The sequence below is a fragment of the Electrona antarctica genome (assembly GCF_951216825.1).
Source record: "Electrona antarctica genome assembly, chromosome: 14".
In the NCBI taxonomy this organism is placed as follows: domain Eukaryota; kingdom Metazoa; phylum Chordata; class Actinopteri; order Myctophiformes; family Myctophidae; genus Electrona; species Electrona antarctica.
In genome coordinates this window covers 23474479-23498414 of record NC_136795.1, presented here as the reverse complement: position 1 = coordinate 23498414, position 23936 = coordinate 23474479, and the positions used below count along the sequence as shown (strand labels likewise).

General features: G+C 46.8%; 1 protein-coding gene across 2 annotated transcripts in view; it reads right to left on the bottom strand.

Moving 5' to 3' along the window:
• Positions 1-23936, bottom strand: part of caskin2 (CASK interacting protein 2) — a 104244-nt gene that overhangs the window by 44162 nt on the left and 36146 nt on the right. For both annotated transcript variants that reach the window (XM_079521447.1, XM_079521448.1), the window contains 3 exons: positions 13396-13447; positions 2957-3054; positions 1945-2090 (listed from right to left, as the gene is read on the bottom strand). In XM_079521447.1, the coding sequence (XP_079377573.1) occupies positions 1945-2090; positions 2957-3054; positions 13396-13447 (296 nt within the window). The remainder of the gene's footprint in view (positions 1-1944; positions 2091-2956; positions 3055-13395; positions 13448-23936) is intronic.

Here is a 23936-nt window from a genome sequence, read left to right as displayed (position 1 = left end):
GAATGAGTGGCTATGATTTCAACACGTTCCCATCGGTGGCAGACAGGTTAACACACGGTTCTCCCTCATTCATGCACAGCCCCGGTGTGTGTGTGCATGCGTGCGTCTCAGTCAGTCTCACACACACACACACACACACACACACACACACACACACACACACACACACACACACACACACACACACACACACACACACACACACACACACACACACACACACACACACACACACACACACACACACACACACACACACACACACACACACACACACACACACACAGGCTCAGGCTCAGGCTGGCCTAGTAGACCCAGAGGGGGTGGAAGGAAGCACCGCCGTGTGTGGTTCTCCATGATTGGAGGTATTGGGCGGGGGCGCGCGGGGGGGTTGGGGGGGGTACACACTACAGTATTCCAAAGAAAGAGAGAAGAGAGAAGCTTGTATAATACAGTGATAGGATTGCACAAGGATCAGAAGGGAGAGAGAGGGGGGGGGGGGGCTTAGGCCTGCAGCGTTCCCCAAAACAACAAAGTCAAACTTCTGTTCAGCTTCGGCGAGGTCAATGAGAGCAACCTGGCGTCGTTGCGGGGGAGCAAAGCGAACAAACGCAGCACGAATTGCTGCCGAAGTTCACTTCAGCAGTTCCGGGGTTGGCGAAACATGCAGTAATCCTGGTCTCTAAACTACCTCCCCCTGGCCAGCCGGGGCGCCTGATGGAGGGGAAAGGAACTGGTCGGAATAACGTGTATCTTCCACACGCTACGTCCAGTCAGGGAAATTCCCCCCTGTCAGGTGAAAAGAAGGAGCTTGGACTCCTCATGCATGGAAGGAGGCATGAGGTCAGTCCGCTGCCCCCCCAGGTTGGCAGAGGAAGTGTAGCACCCAGGATTACATTAGATAACTGGCACTGGGTGAAAAAACTGGGTTGCAAAATCGTGGGATAAAAATTATAAGAAAAAAAAAAAGTCATGATTACTTTCAAACAATAGTAAGGACCGCCTCCCTTTCACCTCTCATTTGCCTCGTCGCGCACAGTTCTTTTACTTACGTGCTGTGAGGTAGCCTAAACAACCAGATTCGCGCCGCAGAGTGTACCGTCACATCTTAACCGATTCCATGCCATCAGTGACTCCAGCGCTGTGGTCGGCAGTGCCAACAGAATGCACGGGAAAGGCAGCGAAGAAGACCCCGTGAATCGGCCCCGTGAACCCGGAAGTAGTAATCGGCCATTTTCACTACTTCTATTTGTATTCATTTTTTTATTCAAGTATTACATTATTAGAATTTATTCATGAAATACTTGGAATAGTTTTTAATTGATGATGTTTTGTTTGTTTTGTTTTTTTTACTTTGTTTTTTAAATCTGTTGAAATAATCATTTTTTGTCTGTTTTTTAGGAAACGCAAAAAAAGGGGGGACACAGTATACGGTATATTTGCTCACAACCAAAAAGTAGAGTTGTGTGCAGTACTCACCACCTCGTAGTGTTTTTTTTACTTTGTTTTTTAAATCTGTTGAAATAATCATTTTTTGTCTGTTTTTGTCTGTTTTTTTGTCGCAAAAAAAGGGGGGACACAGTATACGGTATATTTACTCACAACCAAAAAGTAGAGTTGTGTGCAGTACTCACCACCTCGTAGTGTTTTTTTTACTTTGTTTTTTAAATCTGTTGAAATAATAATTTTTTGTCTGTTTTTGTCTGTTTTTTTGTCGCAAAAAAAGGGGGGACACAGTATACGGTATATTTACTCACAACCAAAAAGTAGAGTTGTGTGCAGTACTCACCACCTCGTAGTGTTTTTTTTACTTTGTTTTTTAAATCTGTTGAAATAATCATTTTTTGTCTGTTTTTGTCTGTTTTTTTGTCGCAAAAAAAGGGGGGACACAGTAGACGGTATATTTACTCACAACCAAAAAGTAGAGTTGTGTGCAGTACTCACCACCTCGTAGTGTCCGTACTGCGCGGCCAGGTGCAGCGGGATGTGGCCGTCCTGGGACGTCCCGTTGACGGAGGCCGCGGAGCGCAGCAGGGTCAGCACAGAGTCCGCCTTGCCCTGCCAGGCCGCGTAGTGCAGAGGCCGCATGCCTGCGTGCCAGACCAAAAATGATAAATGAGCTTTCATTCCATTAAGACCTGGAACGCATCGTTTGTTGCCATTAGCGTTCTAACCACTTTTAACCATTATTTTATTTTATACTTTAGCTGTTGAAAATAGCAGATCTACAAGCTCGCTACGAGCTTGTAGATCTGCTATTTTTGAATAATCATGAAAACGTGGCGCAAATCTTTGAATATATGTTCTTTCACAACCAACGTTTTGAACTCATATATTTGATTCCCTGGAACAACATATTTTCAGATGGGGGGTCGGCGGCCAATTACATATAACTGGGTTCCTTGACATGAAATAGTTTGAATGCAACTGACAAACTGTCATGATTTAGAACAGGGGTTCTCAACCCGTGGGTCGCGACCCCTCGGGGGGTCGCCAAATTATTTTAGGGGGTCCCCAAATTATTTTCAAAAAAAAAAAAGGAAAAAAATGTTTTTTTTTTAAATAAAAAAAATTCACGATTTTTCAAAAATAGCAGACCTACAAGCTCGTAGCGCGCCACTCGGTGGCGCGCTATGAGCTTGTAGATCTGCTATTTTTAAATAGCTAAATTATAACAATGCTTAAAACACCAAAAGGGGTTCCCGCCCAAAATGGTTTAAGGTTATTGTAGCAGTCAATTTATATTGGGGGTCGGGAGGGGGCGGGGCGGGGGTCCCGAGACGTTGCCAAAGCATTTTCATGGGGTCCCCGGCCAAAAACGTTGAGAACCCCTGATTTAGAAGGTCTCAATAGTTTATATAGGGATTTGAGCTAAAAAGCACTATTATTATTATTGTATTATTATTTTTTTAATAATCTTTTCTTCAAAATATGCCGTCTACAGAGACAGGTATACCATTGCTGTCCTTGACATCGACGGTGGCATGTGCCTCCAGCAGTGCGTTGAGCAGTTCGCTGGTCCCTGTCAGAGCCGCGTGGTGGAGGGCCGAGAACCTGGTGACACACACACACACACACACGCACGCACACGTACACACAAACACACGCACGCACACACGCACACACGCACACACAAACACACGCACACACAGAGAAAGAAAGGAAGATAAGTCAGACATTAGATTACATTCAACATTTGTACTGTACTGTACACACAAGTTCACTATGCTGGGAACCAGCATAGTATTATACACACGCCGCATTGTGAGCTTGTATATCTGCTATTTTCACTAGTTTGGGGTCCCGGCCAAACGTCTAAACCTCTCTTTTGGGTCTCGACTTGAAGGGAACCACTGGTCTGAGCCATCAACAACAAGCCTTCTTCAATACTGCGTTCAAAACAACACAGATTACGTCTGCCTCCGTGCCGGCTGGCTTTCATTTAATTAAGACTCCCCACGGTTTCACTGTAAATTCGCTGAAATGATGAAAACATTCAATAAGACAAAAGGACCTCATTCAATAGGTCGGGGAGGGCCGCAAGGCTAAGCAGAAACCGCCTCTGAGCAGGCAGGGTGGGCGGGGCTTAGGTCTGGGTACACGCACACACACGCGTACACACACGAGTACACACACACACACACACACAACGGACCATTGTGGGTCTGTAACTCATAGGGCCCTATCTTGTGCCACCTCTTACCCCTTATCCCTAAACTTATTTGCCATTTTTTACTATTTTGAAAAACTTTTTTAAATAGTTCAACTGGCCGGTCTACGGCCCGGGCCGGCCTAGCGGTCCGGGCACCTAGGCTGATAATCCAGCCTGACAGCGTGTCCCAGGTTCGAGTCCCGATCCCGACGACCTTTGCTGCGTCTACACACGTTTCCTACATTTGGTTTTTAATTATTATTATTTCAAAACATTTTCAAAAAACATTCCCCCAAAAAAAGCTAAACTTTTCATAAATTAATAACAAAATCCAATGATTTCTTCAGTAATGTCATGACGAAATGAAAGAAAAATCTTAATAAATTCCATAAATTAGGACAAATATTTAAGAAGTAGTGAAAATAGCTATACATAGCTGCTATTTTCACTAGCTTTGGTCCTGGGGTGAATATCTAATTTCTGTTTTGGGTCACGGGCTGAAAAGTTTGGGACTTTAGACTGCATACGAGGGCCGTGCCGCTTGTCGGGGCACGCCGACGCACAGCGATGCCCCGCCTACCATCCTAAGCACTGATTCACACACTGCATGGCGAGTCCAGACACTTCACAGATTAATCACTGCTTTATACGCACGCACGCACGCAAGCACGCACGCACGCATGCACGCACGCACGCACGCACGCACGCACACGTCTGTAGTACTATACTCGTGCGGACATCAAGATTTTAGGATGGGGATTTCATGAATGCCATAAAAACTATTCACCATCTTTAACACTGAGGGTAAAGCCTGAGGGGAAAAAAAGCCGCTCTACAATCTCACACAGATCGCCTATTTTTGGTAGAAAACATCTAAACCTCTATCCCAGCGGTTCCCAAACCTTTTTGTCCATGCACCCCCTGTTACCTCCTGGCCCCCACATGGAAATATAAATTGCATAAGCTATATAGAGACATATATTTCCTATTTATCCACATATATGCACATTCGCCATATATTGGCATAGTATGTTCATATATTTACAATAAAATCATAGCACCACCATTAGCCTTTTCATGCTGCGCACCCCCAGGCCTAGAAGGCACTCGCGCACCACAGTTTGGGAACCACTGCTCTATCCTAATCCTATAACCCTAGCCTGAATATTTAACTAACTTGTAAGCCTAAAAAAGCATAAGATCCATTTCTCTTGTGAGGATCAGGACAATTATTGTCCTCACAATGTCCTTTTCTAAAATTCTACTATACTCACAAGTCACGCACGCATGCACGCAGACACACACACACACACACACACACACACACTTTGTTATCACCATCCTCCAATCAAAATATTTGGGGACGTTTTCTATTTATTTTTTATTGCATGTATATGCCCCCCCCCCCTCCGGGGCAGGGAACGTGTATCCTAATTATCTCCCTGTTCCGTTACCCCGGCACTGACTAGGCATGTAACTCGGCTTCAAAGAAGTCATTTTTTATACTCCCCATCGCATGCCACTTGCCGCCGCTGCGCTACGGGCAACGCTTCTCCAACACTTTAGAGCTCTGAGCTCGTCGATCGGCTCCTTTCAGTGAGAGTTTTCCCCACAATGACAGCAAACTGACAATCACTAGCATAGCGCCCTGAGGGACTCCGGTCAACCACATAGGGTTTTAAGTGGTTAAATCCATGCATGTGTCCTATATATATGGACACCAGGGTCTCAATGTCTCAATGCTCACAGCTGCATAACTTGAGCTTTTTTTTAAAGAGAGGCTATTTTCGGCGCACTACACCAGCGCGTGACAAACGATAAATCGGGGGTTATAACTCTAAGTAACGTTTAGCTGGCACCCATTAACCTCTGTCTGAACACAGCACTTCCTGTGTCCGTCCAAGGGAGCTTACGAGGAAAGGTCGCCAACGTCATTTTCTCTACCCTGCAATTCCAGCCGTCAGATTCGTCACACTGGGTGGCAAACTGCAGCTGAAACTCTGGTGGAATACATTGGCACTACAGCCGAGTGGACAAGCATAATATGAGCAAATACTATTTCTGAATGACTGAGACCAGAGATTTCTGAACGTGCCAAGTATCGCGAGACTCTCCACCGTTTCCTAGTCTGGCAACCAAATCTCGCGATACCTCCGAGACAGAAACGATGCCTGTTGCTGTTTAGATGCCTCAATAGAATGATGTACTGTGCACACCGAAAAACAAGTGATTAGAAAACAACCTGTGATGTCTTCTTTTATATAACTGAACCGATTTTGGTGTAGCTGGCGGGCACCACGGCGGTGAAAGACAGTGTCAGGAGAGAAGCTGAGGTAATGGGTGGGGTGGTGGGGTTGAGGTAGACAAACCCCTCCTCTGTCCCACGTTCGTGGGCCCCTGTTCTTGCTCCTGGGGCACCTGACCGCACTCCAAACACCCCCCCCCCCCCCTAAAAAGACCTCTGTGTTCTGTGGTCTCCCCCTCCCACGTCTCTCTCTCTCTCTCACACTATAACATTATTATAAATTGACTGGGACGGTACAAATAGTTACAAAAATGTCTAAAACTCTCTCTCTCTCTCGTGTTCCCGGGAGAACGAGGCACTCCCTGAACTCGCCTCTCATCGCACTCGCAGAAAGTAAAAGCATGAGGGGAGATATTTATGGAAGGTCTCTCTCTCTCCCCAACCAATGTTGGCTTGAAGTGTCATCCCCATTCCACACACACCCACCCACCCACCCACACACCCACACACCCACACACACACACACACACACACACACACACACACACACACACACACACACACACACACACACACACACACCAGAGCTGGTAGGGACAGAGAGGGAGAGTGTAAGAGGCCGTCAAATGACATTCCTACTGATAGTGTCACATTCCTGGGAGGACCTGTCCGTCTGTCTGTCTGTCTGTCCACAAAGGGTCCCTGACTGTCTCTCCCCCCAGACTGACTGTCAGTGTCCGGATGCTACAAGCACACTTCCAGTCTCAGACAGTAGAGTGCTAAGCTGCTCAGCAAACACCAAACACCGCAGTGTGGACACAACTACACACAGGGCATCACACACACACTGTTCGTTGCTGTCATGCAGACACCACTGTATCTCAATTCTGCTTCCGGTTCATGGGTCGTGAATTTGCGGAACAATTCCTCGGCACGGAAGGGACTATAAACAATTCTGGCAGTTAAGAGTTAAATAAATAGCCAACGTATAACTGGATAAAAGGTAAATAACACACTTTTCTGGGGACCCCCAAGGACCCCTGGGGGTCTCAGGACCGCACTTTGAGAACCACTGAACTTGGGAGATATTAATACAGTACATTACCCAGCATTCCCCTGTGCAGGATTCATTGGGGTTGTGGTGCCTTTAGGCTGCAAAGCGAGGAGACAGTGCTGTGTCAGCGCCTCTCTATACCAAACTAAACGCTGCATGTTAACTCAACTTTCAAAGGATTTATTTTTACAGTGCATGTGTGCATTTAACAGTGCATGGCTTAGGTTAATTCCCCATGTTGCTTTTATGAGCCAATGTTTTTTTCCCCCCTTCATTTCATTTTTTTTCGTGACAGAATACACCACAGAGAAACAGCTTTTACGCTACAACTTTTTTGTTTTTACAAGGATTTCTTTATGAGTTCAGGTTGCGGTACGTTGGCACATGCTAAACAATATAGAGTCTGTATAAATAGTCCCACACCGACAACACACAGCCCCCCCCCCCCCCATAGTCACTGAGTTAAGCAGTGTGTTTGACATGGCGCTGACTGTCAATAAACCATTCACTGCTCATGGCTGCATGGGCAAAAAGAGCATTCTAAGCCGTGTTAATGTTCGTCGACTACCTTTTTTCACTGACAAAAAAGCGAAATAAAAACTATGCTACGCTGACAATAAAGCTATGACTGAATATATATATATAATTATATTTTAGTCCTTGTTTGCTGGAAGAGAACAAGGATGTGCACAGTTCAGAAACCTGCCCACCATCGATGGGGATTTATTAGAAAAACAATTCTAATAAATCCCCATCGATGGTGGGCAGGTTTCTGAACTGTGCACAGCCCACCAATCAGAGGGAGTAGACCGAAACCGTGCCATCTTACAATGAGCGTTGTTGGTGAAGAACATTACGAAGATATACAGTTAAATATGGGTGAAAGTGCTCCTTTAAGAAGTCTAAGTGGAAGAAGTACTTTACAAGGGCCATTTTTGTGAAATAAGGCCTCACTGGTACACAGACAAGCCAGGGGCTTCACAAAGCGTGCTATCACCCAGCCTCTCCAGGGCTTTTTGTAAACTTTGAATTTCAGGAGTACTTGTCTAAATTAAAGCAGCACTCGTTGCCATTGCTGCTAAGAGCTACTGTGCGTTAGAGCAGTGGTTCCCAAAGTGGGGTCCGGGGACCCCTAGGGGTCCTTGAGAGAGTTCCAGGGGGTCCCCAGCTAAATGATAATTAGGAACCAAATGGACCCTTCTGTAACTGTGTAGTGTGTACAGAGTGTACACTCAGAGAGTGTTCAAATGTACACTCTGAGTGAAATTCACTTTGATTTTACAATATGCATTGGGGTCCCAGAGATAGAAATGCCATTAAATGGGGGACCGTAGCCTAATGCAGGTCAAACCTGGGGTCCTTGAAATTAAACTGGTTGAGATTCACTGCTAGAGCCGTTAAAATCTTCTCTCATGAGGGTCCTTGGCGTATATTTTCTAATGGGGTTCGCAGGCTATTGAGTGTCAATTTGGGGGTCCTTGACATGAAAAAGTTTGAGAACCACTGCGTTAGAGAGAATGGTTTGTACAGAGACGTGAGGCATCGCACTGTGCCCAGCATCCGTGGCATCGATGTACCAGCCCTGGCCATCATTTCTCCCTCCATTCTAAAGCCCAGAAATACTGTAGCCGATCTACATGCTGTGAGCTTGTAAGCACTGTCGTTACAAAAAGACCACAGCTTCCAAACGACAATCCTGGAATAATTTTTTTTTTATACCATTAGCTAGGTACTTTAAAAGGTAGGAATGGTCTTGTTACAAGTAAAAGCACGGTATACAAAATAAATGTTTGACTAAAAGCACTGGCATAAAATTATACTTGAGTTACCAAAGTAAAACAAAAAAGATTAGATATTTCTGAAACGTCGAAGTATAAAACAAGTGCTTAAGTGTGTGTTTTTTTGTACTATTTATGTAAATAAGTAACTCAACCTGGGACCCCATTGGGTAGAAGAAACAGATTATGCCGTTAGCAGAATGTGTCTGGAGAGATTACTAGTAGTAACTAGATTACTAGTAGTAACTACACCCATCAAATAACTTTAGTGGAGTAAAAAAGTACAATATCTGCCCTCTGAGATGGAGTGGAGTAGATGTACTAGGAGTAGTAAGTAGAAGTATGCTCAAGTAAAGTCAAAGTACCTCAATGCTGCACTTATAGGTAAATGTACTACATCCATCCATCCATTGCTAGCATTACGGTCATCCAGCCGCCTGTCCCGGGACCATTCCAGCAGCGTTCTCCATGGAAACCACACACACACACAGTGGCACAGGCCCCAGGCGACCGCCTCGCTGCCTGGCTGACGCGCACACACACACACACACACACACACACACACACACACACACACACACACACACACACACACACACACACACACACACACACACACACACACACACACACACACACACACACACACACACACACACACACACACACACACACACACAGGACCCAGGCGACCGCCTCGCTGCCTGGCTGACGCGCACACACACACACACACACACACACACACACACACACACACAGTGGCACAGGCCCCAGGCGCCCGGCTCGCTGCCTGGCTGACGCGCGCACACACACACACAGCCTGGAGACTCAAACACTAATTTGTCTCACAGGGGAACGAGGGCAGGAGGAGAAAAAGAGAGGCCCTTCTCTTCACATGTTACAGCGGGACGGGACGTTTGCACATTTTGGCTTTTCTCTAGAATGGGGAGGGAGTGCGGCAATGCGCGCGCGCGCGCACACGCACACGCACACGCACACGCACACGCACACGCACACGCACACACACACGCACACACACACACACACACGCACACACACACACACACACACACACACACACACTACAGTAAATGAGTTAGGTCATGTCTAATATTATCTGCCACACCTCCACTAAGTCGGCATTGAGTAACAGGCCGTCCGTCCACCCGTCTGTCTGTCTGTCTTTCTGTCTGTCTGTCTGTCTGCCTGCCTACCTTGGCAACAACATGGCACTAGGCCTGTCACAATTATTACATGGTCGCCTAATCCCAATTATTTGAGATGATGGCAATTTGCATAATTCAATAAGTCAATCATTTCCATGTTACAAAATGACCACACATTGTCAAGCCAATTTTGAAAAATAGCAGATATAGTTGATCTACAAGCTTACAACACGCTTGCAGATCAACTATTTCCGCTATTTTGTAATGTTTTGGAAAGAAGACATAAAAAATGATGTCATTGATGGAGGGGTGAACTACTCCTTTAACTCTCTTTTTAAACCTAAAATGGCAATGTCTCTTGGAAGGACCAGGAAAAGAGTCCTCACAATGTCTGTTCCTCAAATTCTAAGATACCTGCGGGGACATTTGGTCCTCATACAGTAAGTACAAGCACACGCACATGCACACACAGAGGTGGGAAAACACCTAATTATCTGTCGTCTCTCAAGACATAAGCTAATGTCGCGCCCGCCCCAAAACATATCATCACATACGTCTAGAAAGCCACACGTAATTTCCCATGCAGCCCAATTTGAGGCGGCTGTGGCCAAGGGGATAGAGCAGGTCGTCCAATGATCCCTGGGTCGGCGGTTCGAATCCCGGCTCCTCCTGTCCACATGTCGAAGTGTCCTTGGGCAAGACACTGAACCCTACATTGCCTCCAATGAGTCGGTCGGTGTAAGCTTGCCACCATTGGTGTGTGAATGTGGGAAGTGAGGACGCTGGCGTCGACTGTTCGCCGCTTCACCTCCCAATGTATGAATGAATGAACCATTGTAAAGCGCTTTGAGCACTTGGAAAAGCGCTATAAAAATGCAATTCATTAATTCTCCATCCTTCCTCCAGCATGGCCGTCTCTATAGGGTCCAGACAGCCTGGCTGTCATCAACCCCACCGCACTGAGCTCTTTGTAAACAGCGCTATCTAATCGCCACGGCATCTTCTGGCCGAAGCCCACCCGCTGACCCCCTGACCCCAACAAGGATCCCCCCCGCCTCCCCCTCAAGCCCCCCTTGTCCTCAGAGACTCTGACGAAGCGCAGAGGAGGGAGCAGAGAGAGGGGGGAAGTCTTTTTTGGACGGCACTTAAACATGACCAGGGGCTGCATGGCTCAGTGATATACAATGTGCCAATGTCGGCGCTCTGCTAAAAACGTTTTTTTTTTCTTTCTTTTTTTTACTGCTCCCTTGGGGGTCATGGGGGTTTATCTAAGAGGGTCCTCACGTCTGCTTGCTCTCCAGGGCTTTTGTGAGACTGTTGACTTAGGCAGAAAAGGCTCTGACTTTGACAGTTGTTTTGTCCGGAGGGGAGGGCGGGTTATTAAGTCATTTGTATCTCTGGTTGTAAACAAATCACGGCACTCCGTTAAATGCTTAGAGCGTTCATTTACACTCCCAAAGTTACAAGTGAAATACTAATCTAATCTAATCTACTAAATATTAATAGAATTACAAATATATAATAATGATGGTCATCAAGGAAGGCAATTGTGTTTCTGCACTGTCAAAGGTAATGCTACTTCTTTTGCAATGTAGTTAAATAAAACATCTCAGGGGGGAAGATAAATTATATAAAATTAAAAAAACGGTAATTTTTCTTTAAAAATTATATATTTTTAATATCGTGAAAAATCGTATCGTGATACGAATCGTATCGTGAGTTGAGTGAATCGTTACATGCCTAGTTAATATAGCCCCAAAATCTGTTTAAGACCTTTTATTTAACCCGATTGGCTAGTTGAAATCAGATCTACAGCTCATGCCATGCACTGATAGCTAAACAAAGCCTGCAAAGTTCTACAAAACTCAACATCACTTTAAGACCCTTTTAACCACTTATTTGAACCATTATTTTAAACTTTAGCTATTGAAAAATTGCAGATCTACAAGCTCATATCGCAGCACCAGGTGCCGCACTACAAGCCTGTAGATCTGCATTTCTTTTTACCTTGAAAAAAAATCTTTGAATATATTATCTTTCACAGCAAACGTTTTTAATTCAAATATTTGCTTTTGGGGGAGTCCCTGGAACAAAATATTATCATATATGGGTCCGTGGCCAAATACAGATAATTCTGGGGGTCCTTGCCATGCAAAACATTTGAGCACCACTGATACGTTTTTGAGAAAAATGTCAGGATTTAGAAGACATTTTGTAGAACCTGGTCTCAGGTCTTAAATGGGTTAACAGACATACAGAGCAATGAGACAATACAAAGAAACCCAGAACGTGCAAACGAGATCAAAAGTAATTCCCAAACAAAGAGAAATATTGATGAGGGAGGGAGCCAGACCTCGCTTTTTCCCTCGGAAGCTTAATACGGCAAAGAGAGGAGAAATAAATTATGAGCAGTCAGCATTTTCCAGTTCCACAGTCAGTCACGTTGGGGTAACGTAAGGTTTAGCAGAGCGACCGCGGCGGGCCTGTGATTCATTCTGGGAAGCCAGCTGGAGGTAGAAACTAGAAACAACACCCCTGACGGCACTAAATGACATGTTTGGAGCGTTTAGGAATGAAGGAATAGCCAGCAGCACACAAGAAAGGTCCGTTTCACATGGTTTATTTACCACTGACGGACAAACGGACGCGTTTCGGCCTGATGGGTCTTCCTCAGCGTTGTACCAGCGTTGAGGACGGCCATTGAGCCTTGCACCTGCAAGACCATTCATCTAATTTGGGAGTGTTGCAGGTGCTTTTGCAGATTCTCTCTCTCGTGTCTTTGAGTACACCTCCGCTTGTCCTCCAGACACGGTCACCACTTCATTTGAACACGGGCTGACTCGGCTAAACACATCAGACTGCGGCGCCCAAAAGCCCGCCGCCGCCCAGCGGCACGCGCTCTGCTGGAAGTACTCTATAGCACCGAGAGCCAGACATGGGCCGACATGGGAGCACATTTTATCATCAAACTTTTTCATGAATAGTATACTGAATAATGGATGGAGGAAATAGAGCTAATGTGGTTAACGTTACATTATAAATCTGCAAAGTAACTAGTAACTAAAGATGTCAAAAATAATTGTAGTGGAGTAGAAAGTACAACATTTACTTTGAGTAGTGGAGCAGAAGTATAGTGTAATTTAGTTGAAATTGAGTCGGAAAATACTTAAGTAAAGCAAAAGTATCCTGGTATTTTTTTTACAGTGCAGTACTTGAGTAAACGTACTTGGCTACTAAACCACTGAGCATAGTCGTTTACAAAGGCCCGCTGCATGTGTGCTTTAGCCTCAGTTTCTCATTGCGCTACATGAGCCGTGTGAGCCAGCGCCGTTGCATAGTGGAAAAATAGACATTTTATAGACGCACAGGGAACGGCATAATGACTGGATTCGGCGGTGGTGAACTTGGCCCAGCGGAGGCCTCGCCACGGGGAGCGGTGGTCCTGAAAATAATACGTTTTTGTATTATTATTATTATATAGCGTTGACCTCATCACTTACCCGTCAGAGTCCTGGTAGTTGACATTCAGCTTCTTGGTGGAGCCCAGCAACTCTGCACAGAAAAGAAAACACAAAACACAATGAAAATATGGACACCTTTTTACCAGTGGTGGAAAAAGTACTCAAATGTTTTAATTAGTAGAAATACTTTCTGCATAATAAGTACTTTTACTTTTACTAACCCCATTGCAGACTTTTACAAAGTACCAAAAGTAAAAATACTCATGATGCAGAAAGTCCAGTTTCAAGTTTTCAACTGTATAAAACTCATTTCAAAATAGCAGAGCTTCAAGCACAAGCGAATGTTTCGCGATGCAACACATTGTGAGCTTGTAGATCTGCTATTTTCTTACTAGAGTAAAAGTGAAAGTACTGGAAATTGGAAATACTCAAGTACAAATACCTCAACATTGTACTTAAGTAAATGTACTTAGTTACTTTACACCACTGCCTTTTACTGCTGATTACCAGTCAATGAATAAGCCCTCAGTCAAAACAGACATCATATACATTTGAGCCGGTAATGAGTTGTGAACGAACGTTTCGCGCACAGTTCAGTTCGGCAAGTCATAGAGCCCAGCATGCGGAAGCGGTGCCTATGCCCGTGCTCCGTGGCCCTAGGCTCACCTACCCCACGCCTATGCCCGTGCTCCGCGGCCCTAGGCTCACCTACCCCACGCCTATGCCCGTGCTCCGCGGCCCTAGGCTCACCTACCCCACGCCTATGCCCGTGCTCCGCGGCCCTAGGGTCACTGACCCCACGCCTGCGTTTACAACCCAGCTCCGTGGTTTTCCCTTTCTGAGATGCGCGCGGAAAGGGAACAACAACAATACACAACCTGTGCAGCATGGAACAAACCCAGGGGGGGAGGTCGCGGCACTAAAACGTTTGGGAACCCTTGTTGTAAGGGTCTGTTTGGTCCCAGGGACACCCTGGAACCACCTCGAGGACCCCTGGGGGTCCCTGGACCTCATGTTGAGAGCTAGTGTAATATTACAGTGCAATCCAATATTTCTGTAAAGGCTCAAAGCTCTGATTGTGTGCCGACTAGTCACTGTGACCTTCGGGGCGACCTTGGCCCCCCCGAGGGATCAGCGACCGCTCCTCGCAGTGAATGCTTCTTTTTCAACCGTGCATGAGACATTAACAGCGGCACGCCGATTAAAACGCAAAGCCCGGTCCTGCTGAAAACCACACAGAGCGAGCAGAACGGCCCGCTTTGTTCAGAACCCCGCACAGAACGACAGGCGAGCGCTCTGCGTCACACGATGCGGCCGTGAGCGCCGCCGAAATGCCAGAGAAGAGGACCTTTGTGACAAAGCCCTGCCAGAATTCAGTGTGTGTATATAATTCTGTGTACATATCGCTGTGTGTACAGTCCTCATACACCAAGTCTCAGGGGATTCGATTCTCAAAGTGGGTGCCGTCCGAGGCACCCTAGGGTGCCGTGACGCAAAGAATACTTTGATGGTATTTGAAATGTATTAAATAGCACTTCAGTTAAACCACCTAAACCCTCTATACTTGGTCAGACGGACCACCAAACCTTCTTGCCAAAAATAGCCGATCTGATAGCTCACAAGACGTGACACAAATGTGTGCGTGTGCGTGGGGTGCAAGTCCATCATGTGAGTGTGTGTGATGTGTGGGGGGGGCTCCCTGTCAACATGTGGGTTCCAGAGGACAGCGGGGGTCTCTCTCTCTCTCTCTGTCTCTCTCTCTCTGTCTGTCTCCGTGGCAGAACATCAAAGGGGTCTGCTGCGGCGGAGGTCCCCACTGTCATGTGACCTGGCCGGTGGAAGTCACACCGGGGTCATAGGTTAAGACAACACCCTCGGGACAGAGACAGGGGGGAGGGGGGCAGGGGTGGATTTACGACGGGGACGGCCTTGTCACCCGATCAGTCAGCAGCACAATTGTTGGTTTTTATTCTGTATTGGATCAACGTACACCAAATGGACCCGTGCAGGTCTGTAACTTGGAGTGTATAAAAAGGGAACAAACTGGTTGTACACTCTCGTAACACTGAGGATTGTACAGTGCAGATTGGGTTCAGTAACACTGAGGATTGTACAGTGCAGATTGGGTTCAGTAACACTGAGGATTGTACAGTGCAGATTGGGTTCAGTAACACTGAGGATGGTACAGTGCAGATTGGGTTCAGTAACACTGAGGATTGTACAGTGCAGATTGGGTTCAGTAACACTGAGGATTGTACAGTGCAGATTGGGTTCCCAGAAGCATCATGAGGGGGTCTGTGGCCTAATGCATATCAAACTGGGGGTCCTTCAAATTAGAAACGTTGACAGTCAATATATTATTTTAAGTGTGTGTGTGTGTGTGTGTGTGTGTGAGCATATGTGAGTTTCACCACGGGAGAGAACGTTTACTATCAGAGGTCACAAGAGGTAAAGGGTCAGGCCACACACACACACACACACACACACACACACACACACACACACACACACACACACACACACACACACACACACACACACACACACACACACACACACACACACACACACACACACACACACACACACACACAGGGAGAGGAGAGGTAGAGCGAGAGTCATGAGGATGACTGGTTGACGTTCTACTGTAAGCCCCTAGATAAATACAGTACATGCTCATAAGGAAGAATAACGAAAATAACTGATCTGATCTACAAGCCCACGCGTGCCAAGACCATGAGCTGTGAGCTTTTTCTTTTTTAATGGTTACCTATTACCACAACCGTTGCCGGGATTCCTTCAAAATAGGAGCTCTGGGGTGCCGGAAAGACATGGCCGCTTTTACTCTGAACGCCACGACCCGGAAACAATCCACTAAAAAAAGTTTACTTTACATTGCTAGCTTACATTGCTATCGTTTTAATTTATACGATATATGATCCAAAAAGTGTTCATATTTTGCGGGAGAGACGGATGAGGAGTAGAAATGAAGCGCCAGTATATCGATCCGTTCAAAACCACGGAGAGCGCCCTGGATTAGGAGAGACGAGTCATTCTTTCTGCCGCGCTAACAGCTAAGTCAACGGTAAGCTAATTTGAGTGCAGAGCGAGCATACGGTAGCCGAAAGGCGAACTGACAAATAAAAAAAAGGAAAGAATTCAGAATATTGCTCTCTCGCCCGGTATCGTCCTAAGTACCCCTCGGTTCAAGTCCCTATGACGTTTCCAGACGTCCTATGTACAGAATGTGTTAATAATGACATGCCCAAAGTGGTTAACGAGGAGAATGTGACTGCAGAGTAGTTGTCTCGTCATGTCAATGATGGATTCAATAAGGTTGCTATAGAGTCAAATGCTGAATATTGCAGCAAGTAGCTGCATGGATTGACTTTCATCTTCTGATGTTTGCTTAAAGTTATTTTTAATGTTTGGAGAACGGGGGAGAGAGAGAGAGAGAGAGAGAGAGAGAGAGAGAGAGAGGTGACAGCAGCTAGAGCTGGAGTGTTGTTTCAGTGTCGACATTCGCAGGGACTCTGTCCGTATCTCGTTATAATTTGAGCTGAAAGTAGAACCGTACCATGGATTTGCTGCCACAAGAATGCCGGGCCAACGGCAGCGCGTTTTGCCCCCGTCTGCAAATTTGGAGAAGCCTCCCTGGGGCCCGTGGCACACGGAACGGAGCCATTTAAGCCGGTGCAAACCGGCTGAAACGGAACCCGTTGTAAAACAAAAATATATATATCTCCACCTAAAAATAGACAACCGCTGTGAGTATCTAAACTATGATTATATGCCTGTCCATAAAAGAACAGCCAACGCCTCCAAAAGTCTTTTTGTTTGCTTTAGGCCTCCTGAACGGCTGCACTTGTGCAATAATCAATCGTGGCTAAAATCACAGGATGCCAGTCATGCCACACACCGCTGCCACTGTCATGGCGTGCTCCAACAGACGGGTATGGCATAGCCCCGGTCTGTTGGAGCACGCCATGACAGTGGCAGCGGTGTGTGGCATAGCCCCGGTGTGTTGGAGCACGCCACGGTGTGTTTAAATATGAATAAACTGTCTAAAAATGTCTTATACACCGCTGCCACTGTCATGGCGTGCTCCAACTGACCGGGGCTATGCCATGGCGTGCTCCAACAGACCAGGGCTATGCCATCTCTACAGTGGGGCTATGCCATCTCTACAGTGGGGCTATGCCATCTCTACAGTGGGGCTATGCCATCTCTATAGCGGGGCGATGCCATCTCTACAGCGAAGGAAAGTCCTCCGAAAAGGAACAAATCGAGACACCGTGTCAAAAACTGGTTCCCTGAACAACAGCCTTTGATATCCCCCATGCACACCATGATATCCCCCATGCACACCATGATATCCCCCATGCACACCATGATATCCCCCATGCACACCATGATATCCCCCATCACCCAAATCTGGACTTTTATCACTAGTGGAACAATCTGCTTGTCTAATTCTAAGCAGCCGGCGTACTGGCTTTTTCTTTTAAAAGGGGGAGCCATATAAAACAACACACGCTGTCATCTGGCTGATAAAGTGGGACTCCATCCAGCGCAGTGGCGGTTGTGTCGTGTCGTGTCGTGTCGTGTGTGGTTTTAAATTGCATGGCTCTAGCATTAGTCTGGTAAGGGCTCTCCGATCGGGCATGGCTCAAGCTCAATTGTAACGCCTGATTCATGTCATGAGTTAGGTGCAAAAAATAGCCCATCTACAAACTCATGATGGTGTGAGTTAGTTTTTAGTTGTTTTTTTCTTTCTAGGATTTATCCCACAATTTTCTAACCCATTTTTCTAACCCATTGCCAATGCCTAAACTGTAATCCTGGGTGCTATACTCTCCCTCTGCCAACCTGGGGAGAGCCCCGAACTGAGTTCATGCAGGCCGCATCTTATCACCTGACAGGGGGGAGTTTCCCATCCATCAAGCGCCCCAGCTGACCAGGGGAGGCAGTATAGAGTTGCTCATTTGGGCTCGTTTCCTAAAGTTTTTTTTTTTTTATTGCAGCTGTTTTTACTCTAAACAGAAACAAAAAACAAAAAAAAGTTTGGAAAAGAGCAGCTTATCTACAGCTGCGTTCTGAGCTTGTAGATAGGCTGCAATTTTCAAAACAATTCTTGATTTTGTTTTTCACATCGTAATCGCAATGCATTGTGAGCTTGAAAATAGCCATCGTAAATTGTTTAAATGCTCATGTGGCCTATAGTCCTTCTTTCGGGCTCGTTCTCAGAGCTATGACTCATTCCTGTGCCTGATAGCGGTCAAGGACCGACCCGCTGGACAGAGATCCAACCTTCTGGCAAAAGGAAACAGCCCGTGTGACTTTAAGGGCCAACTGCACTTCCCCAGCTCCTATCGTATCAGAGACGGCCGTCTGTTTGAAGATTGGACGTCTTTCAGAGGAAAACCCTGGACAGCCCTGCATCAGTGTCTGGAGAGTTCCCCCTCTCCCTTCCCCTCCCCTCCCCTCTCCTCCCCTCCCCTCCCCTGGCCTTCCCAGAAGCCTGGCACGGGAACACAGGAAGCTAAACAGCATGTGTGTGTTTGCCCAGGGAAGCAGCATGGTCACTCTCTTATCTGCCGAGTTGAATGGATGGGGGAGCAGCCTGGCGACTATATAGGCTACTCACCCAGAACAGCAGCCATATAGGCTGCCTTGCTTTAGGGTGCTTTGTGCCTTATCTGCACTCCGGGACATGGGGGACAATGATGGTGGGAAAGTGTCCCGTTGGCTTCTTGGCCTGACCGGCCCCCCGGCCCCTAGCTATACTGTGTCGTGTTTGGACAAGGCTGGGCCATGAGGAACCATATGTCTTCTCCCTCGGCGTCTAGACGGGGCGACAAGTTACACCGCCATCAGACAAGATGTAAATACAGATCAGTTTGATCAGTTTGCGTAGCTGTGTACAAGACGCATACATTGACACTACAGATGGCTAATGCAAATAAAACAGGCACAGTATAGCAGGCTATTAAAACACACACACACACACACACACACACACACACACACACACACACACACACACACACACACACACACACACACACACACACACACACACACACACACACACACACACACACACACACACACACACACACACACACACCAATTGCCTAATCTGTAATCCTATAGGCGCTATAGTCTCCCTCTGCCAAACTGGGGAGAGCCCCGAACCTAAACTCATGCTTCCTTTAATGAGCAGTCAGCAGTCCGCTTCTTTTGGACGTATCGCGTGGAAGGAACACGTTATTCCAACCAGTTCCTTTCCCCTCCATCAGGCGCCCTGCTGACCAGGGGGAGGCAGTATAGAGACCATAGAGGCCTCACAAGCCTCAGTGTCATTGATTTGAAACCTTGCACATACGCAGGGCGTTAATTTAACCAAAGAAAATGCAGCACAAAAAAAGGGAAAAAGAGCAGCACAGCATTCGTGACGTGGTTCAGTGTGATCTTCTTTGTTTTTAATCCGATTTTCTACACATAATTACATTCCAACCATTGCTTTTTGTCCCGAGCCTAAACAACTTCAAGCCAATTACCCATACCTTCGCCCGCAAAAAACAACTGATCTACAAGCTCAGAACTGATCTACAAGTTCAGAACAACTGATCTACAAGCTCAGAACAACTGATCTACAAGCTCAGAACAACTGATCTACAAGCTCAGAACAAGTCACAGTGGTTGCGACCTCGTACAGTATCTGTTCTCCCCCCAAAAATAGGCCTGCCAGGGTTCAAGTACAGTACTGTCCCTCTCTCTTCTCTCTCCATCTTGATTTATACTCATACGATGGTGTCCCGTGCCCAAAATAGCCAATCTATGAGCTCACAGCTTATCGATAAGCTCTCTGTGACTTATAGATTGGCTATTTTCGGCAACGTATAAACCCTTTGATCATAGGCCAGCCTCATCCCTGCAGAACGTGCGTGTGCGTGTGCGTGCGTGCGTGCGTGCGTGCGTGCGTGTGTGTGTGTGTGTGTACAGGGAGAGCATTTGAACACACTTCCTTCTAACCCTAACCCAGGAAGAGCTGCTGGGACGGAGGTGCAGGTTGGGGGGGTATCGTCGTGATTAGTGTGAGCGAACGCTGGTTTCCTGACAACTAGCTCCCTCCTCGTCATCACTTTTTTTCACTTCCTCCGTGCGGCCTTCATGTGGCGGGACACCCCCACCCACGGCGCACCACCGTGTGTGTGTGTGTGTGTGCGTACGCGTGTGTGTGGCGCTGCTTGTAGATTTGTCTGTGTACAATGACCCTTGGCCTGTGGGTAAGTGGTGCACGTGAGCCAATACGCCTCAGTTAATACACTTGAACCACTCAGTTGCGTGGCCATGTCACGCATGCTTGGCAAAAAGCAGATCTTTCATCTATAAGCTCACGGCGTGTCTCGATTGTGACCCGGAAGGGGGAGGGGGGTTTGAGTTTAACTCGGTCCGTGACACGGTGCGGGGGTGGGTCTTCTGTTGGCACAGCCTCTGGAAGAGAGAGTTGTGAAGGAACAAAACAAGGAGTTTGAGCGAGGAGGAGGGGGGGAGGGGCTACGTTTCCTTTCCCCAGGACCATTGTTCCTCAGAGTGGGAGGCTGGTGGGGGGGCTCCAGCGGGAAGGGGGAGCGTAAAATGAAATGAAATGAAAGAGGGAAAATGAGGGAGGAAAGAGGGAGAAAGCAGGTGGGGGAAAAAATCGAATCCCTCCATGACTCTCTGAACTTGTGTTCATCCCTCTATTTTCTCTCACTCTCTGAACTTGTGTTCATCCCTCTATTCTCTCTCTCTCTCTCACACGCCTCCGACGGCCACACCACTGCAGCCTAATAATACATTAACCTCTTAACTTTAATTCATATCCAAAACATTGAAAGAAGAGACACACACACACACACACACACACACACACACACGCGCACTTACGCACACGCACACAGCTATGTATGCTGAACTACTACATTTTGTTCTACTGGATCTATTCTCCACCAGTCCATCACTTGCATTTTAACATAGCTTAGTTTTCATTTCGTTTTTGTTTAGTTTTGATCAGTGAAAAAAAAGGTAGTCGACGAACATTTTCAGTTTCAGTCAACAAAATCAACACTGGTGGTGTGGGGCGGGGCGGACCAGGAGGTTCTGTAGAAACACTGGTGGTGTGGGGCGGGGCGGACCAGGAGGTTCTGTAGAAACACTGGTGGTGTGGGGCGGGGCGGACCAGGAGGTTCTGTAGAAACACTGGTGGTGTGGGGCGGGGCGGACCAGGAGGTTCTGTAGAAACACTGGTGGTGTGGGGCGGGGCGGACCAGGAGGTTCTGTAGAAACACTGGTGGTGTGGGGCGGGGCGGATCAGGAGGTTCTGTAGAAACATGACAGTGGTGGTGTGGGGCGGGGCGGACCAGGAGGTTCTGTAGAAACATGACAGTGGTGGTGTGGGGCGGACCAGGAGGTTCTGTAGAAACATGACAGTGGTGGTGTGGGGCGGGGCGGACCAGGAGGTTCTGTAGAAACATGACAGTGGTGGTGTGGGGCGGGCGGACCAGGAGGTTCTGTAGAAACACTGGTGGTGTGGGGCGGGGCGGACCAGGAGGTTCTGTAGAAACATGACACTGGTGGTGTGGGGCGGGGCGGACCAGGAGGTTCTGTAGAAACATGACAGTGGTGGTGTGGGGCGGGGCGGACCAGGAGGTTCTACTAGAAACATGACAGTGGTCCAGAGAACCACTGGCTCGACAAGAATGTCAACAACGCACGAGCAGCACGTCCTCAAATCCTCAACAACAACAACAGAAACTCTTGACGGCCGCGTGAATGAAAGTTTGGCGTGTGGGTTTCAGTTCACTGCAGAATCAGATGGAATCCAGCAGCCCCCCCGGCAGCCAGAGAGCCAGCCGTTGGAGGGACTTGGGGGCACGGACATTACGGGCACGGACCACACACACACACACACACACACACACACACACACACACACACACACACACACACACACACACACACACACACACACACACACACACACACACACACACACACAGTGGCCAACCCAAACACAGGAGCATGTGAAAACTCAGTTACTCACACACGTGCACACGTACACACGCACACGTACACACACACACTCTGAGGACTGAGGTATGTGTGCGGAGATATTCGAGACAGACTTAGATGTCAGTGTATGAATGAAGGTGTCGCATTATTAAAGGGTATTAAAGGGTTTTAACTTTAGCATTATGTTATACTTTAGCTATTGAAAAATAGCAGATCTACAAGCTCATAGCGCGCCACCGAGTGGCGCGCTACGAGCTTGTAGGTCTGCTATTTTTGAAAAGTCGTGAAAATGTGGCACAAATCTTTGAATATATATTTCAGAGCGAACATTATGAGCATATATGCATCATGCATGTATATGCATGATGCATGTACATATATGCATGTACATATATGCATGTACATACATATATGCAATGATGCATATACATGCACCATGATGCATGTATATGACCTTATATGGTCAAAAGACTCCACAGAGACGCCAGTCACACTTCCCACGAGGACCAATCAAACAGACAGTCTGTGAGCCCGCTGTCACTGACCTGTGTGTGTGTGTGTGTGTGTGTGTGTGTGTGTGTGTGTGTGTGTGTGTGTGTGTGTGTGTGTGTGTGTGTGTGTGTGTGTGTGTGTCAAAGAGCCAGTGGTGGACTAGACTGCACTGGCTCCCAAACACTGGTGGTGACACATTTTTATGCGTCCCTGTATTTTTTTGTTTCCTACATTTTGTAATTATTATTAATATTATTTCAAAACATATTCAAAAAACATTTGAATAGTTTTCATGAATTACTACCAAATCAAAAGTCATTTCTTGAATAAATAAAAGAAAAATCTAAGAAATTCCATTAATTAGAAAACAAATGTTTAATAAGTCCTGGCCCGAAACATGAAGGTCCGCCAACACATTATGGACTGTCAGCCGGTACGTGCTAATAGAAAGCTTGGGAAGCACTGGCCTAGTGCGTTGAAAAAGACACCTTTGTTCTCAGCTGATACAGACAATAAGCCACTCCGAACTACTTGTTTACCAATTTACAGACACCGGAAAGCCATTCATAAGGTCGGAACAAACGATATTGTGCACGAGAACAAAGACCTACAAAGAACTCACTTCATTATAGTCTGGGGGGAAAAATGAAAAGGAAAGCTTGACGTCACACTCTTCAAAACGATGCTTCCTATGCACATACAGTACAGGCACAGCATGGATGAAACATTTAATTCTGCTGACCAAAGCAAATTAGGATTATTGCATTTTTCCTTCCCCTCGTGAGTCGTGAATACAATGTTCCGTGAACCCGAGTGCGATCATAAAAAGGATTATTGATATGACACCTCAAGGACCTGATGTTTGCTGTAACATCATTAGTGAGACTTATAAAAATGTTTACTCGTTCGGCGTTTGTACATTGAATTACTTCCGGGAATTGGCTGTGTTTGTAGCTGGCCAATCAAAGCGGTTCACCGCCAAGCATACCCGCCGGTCGTTGGATTTATTTTTCACCGCTGTGGCTGTT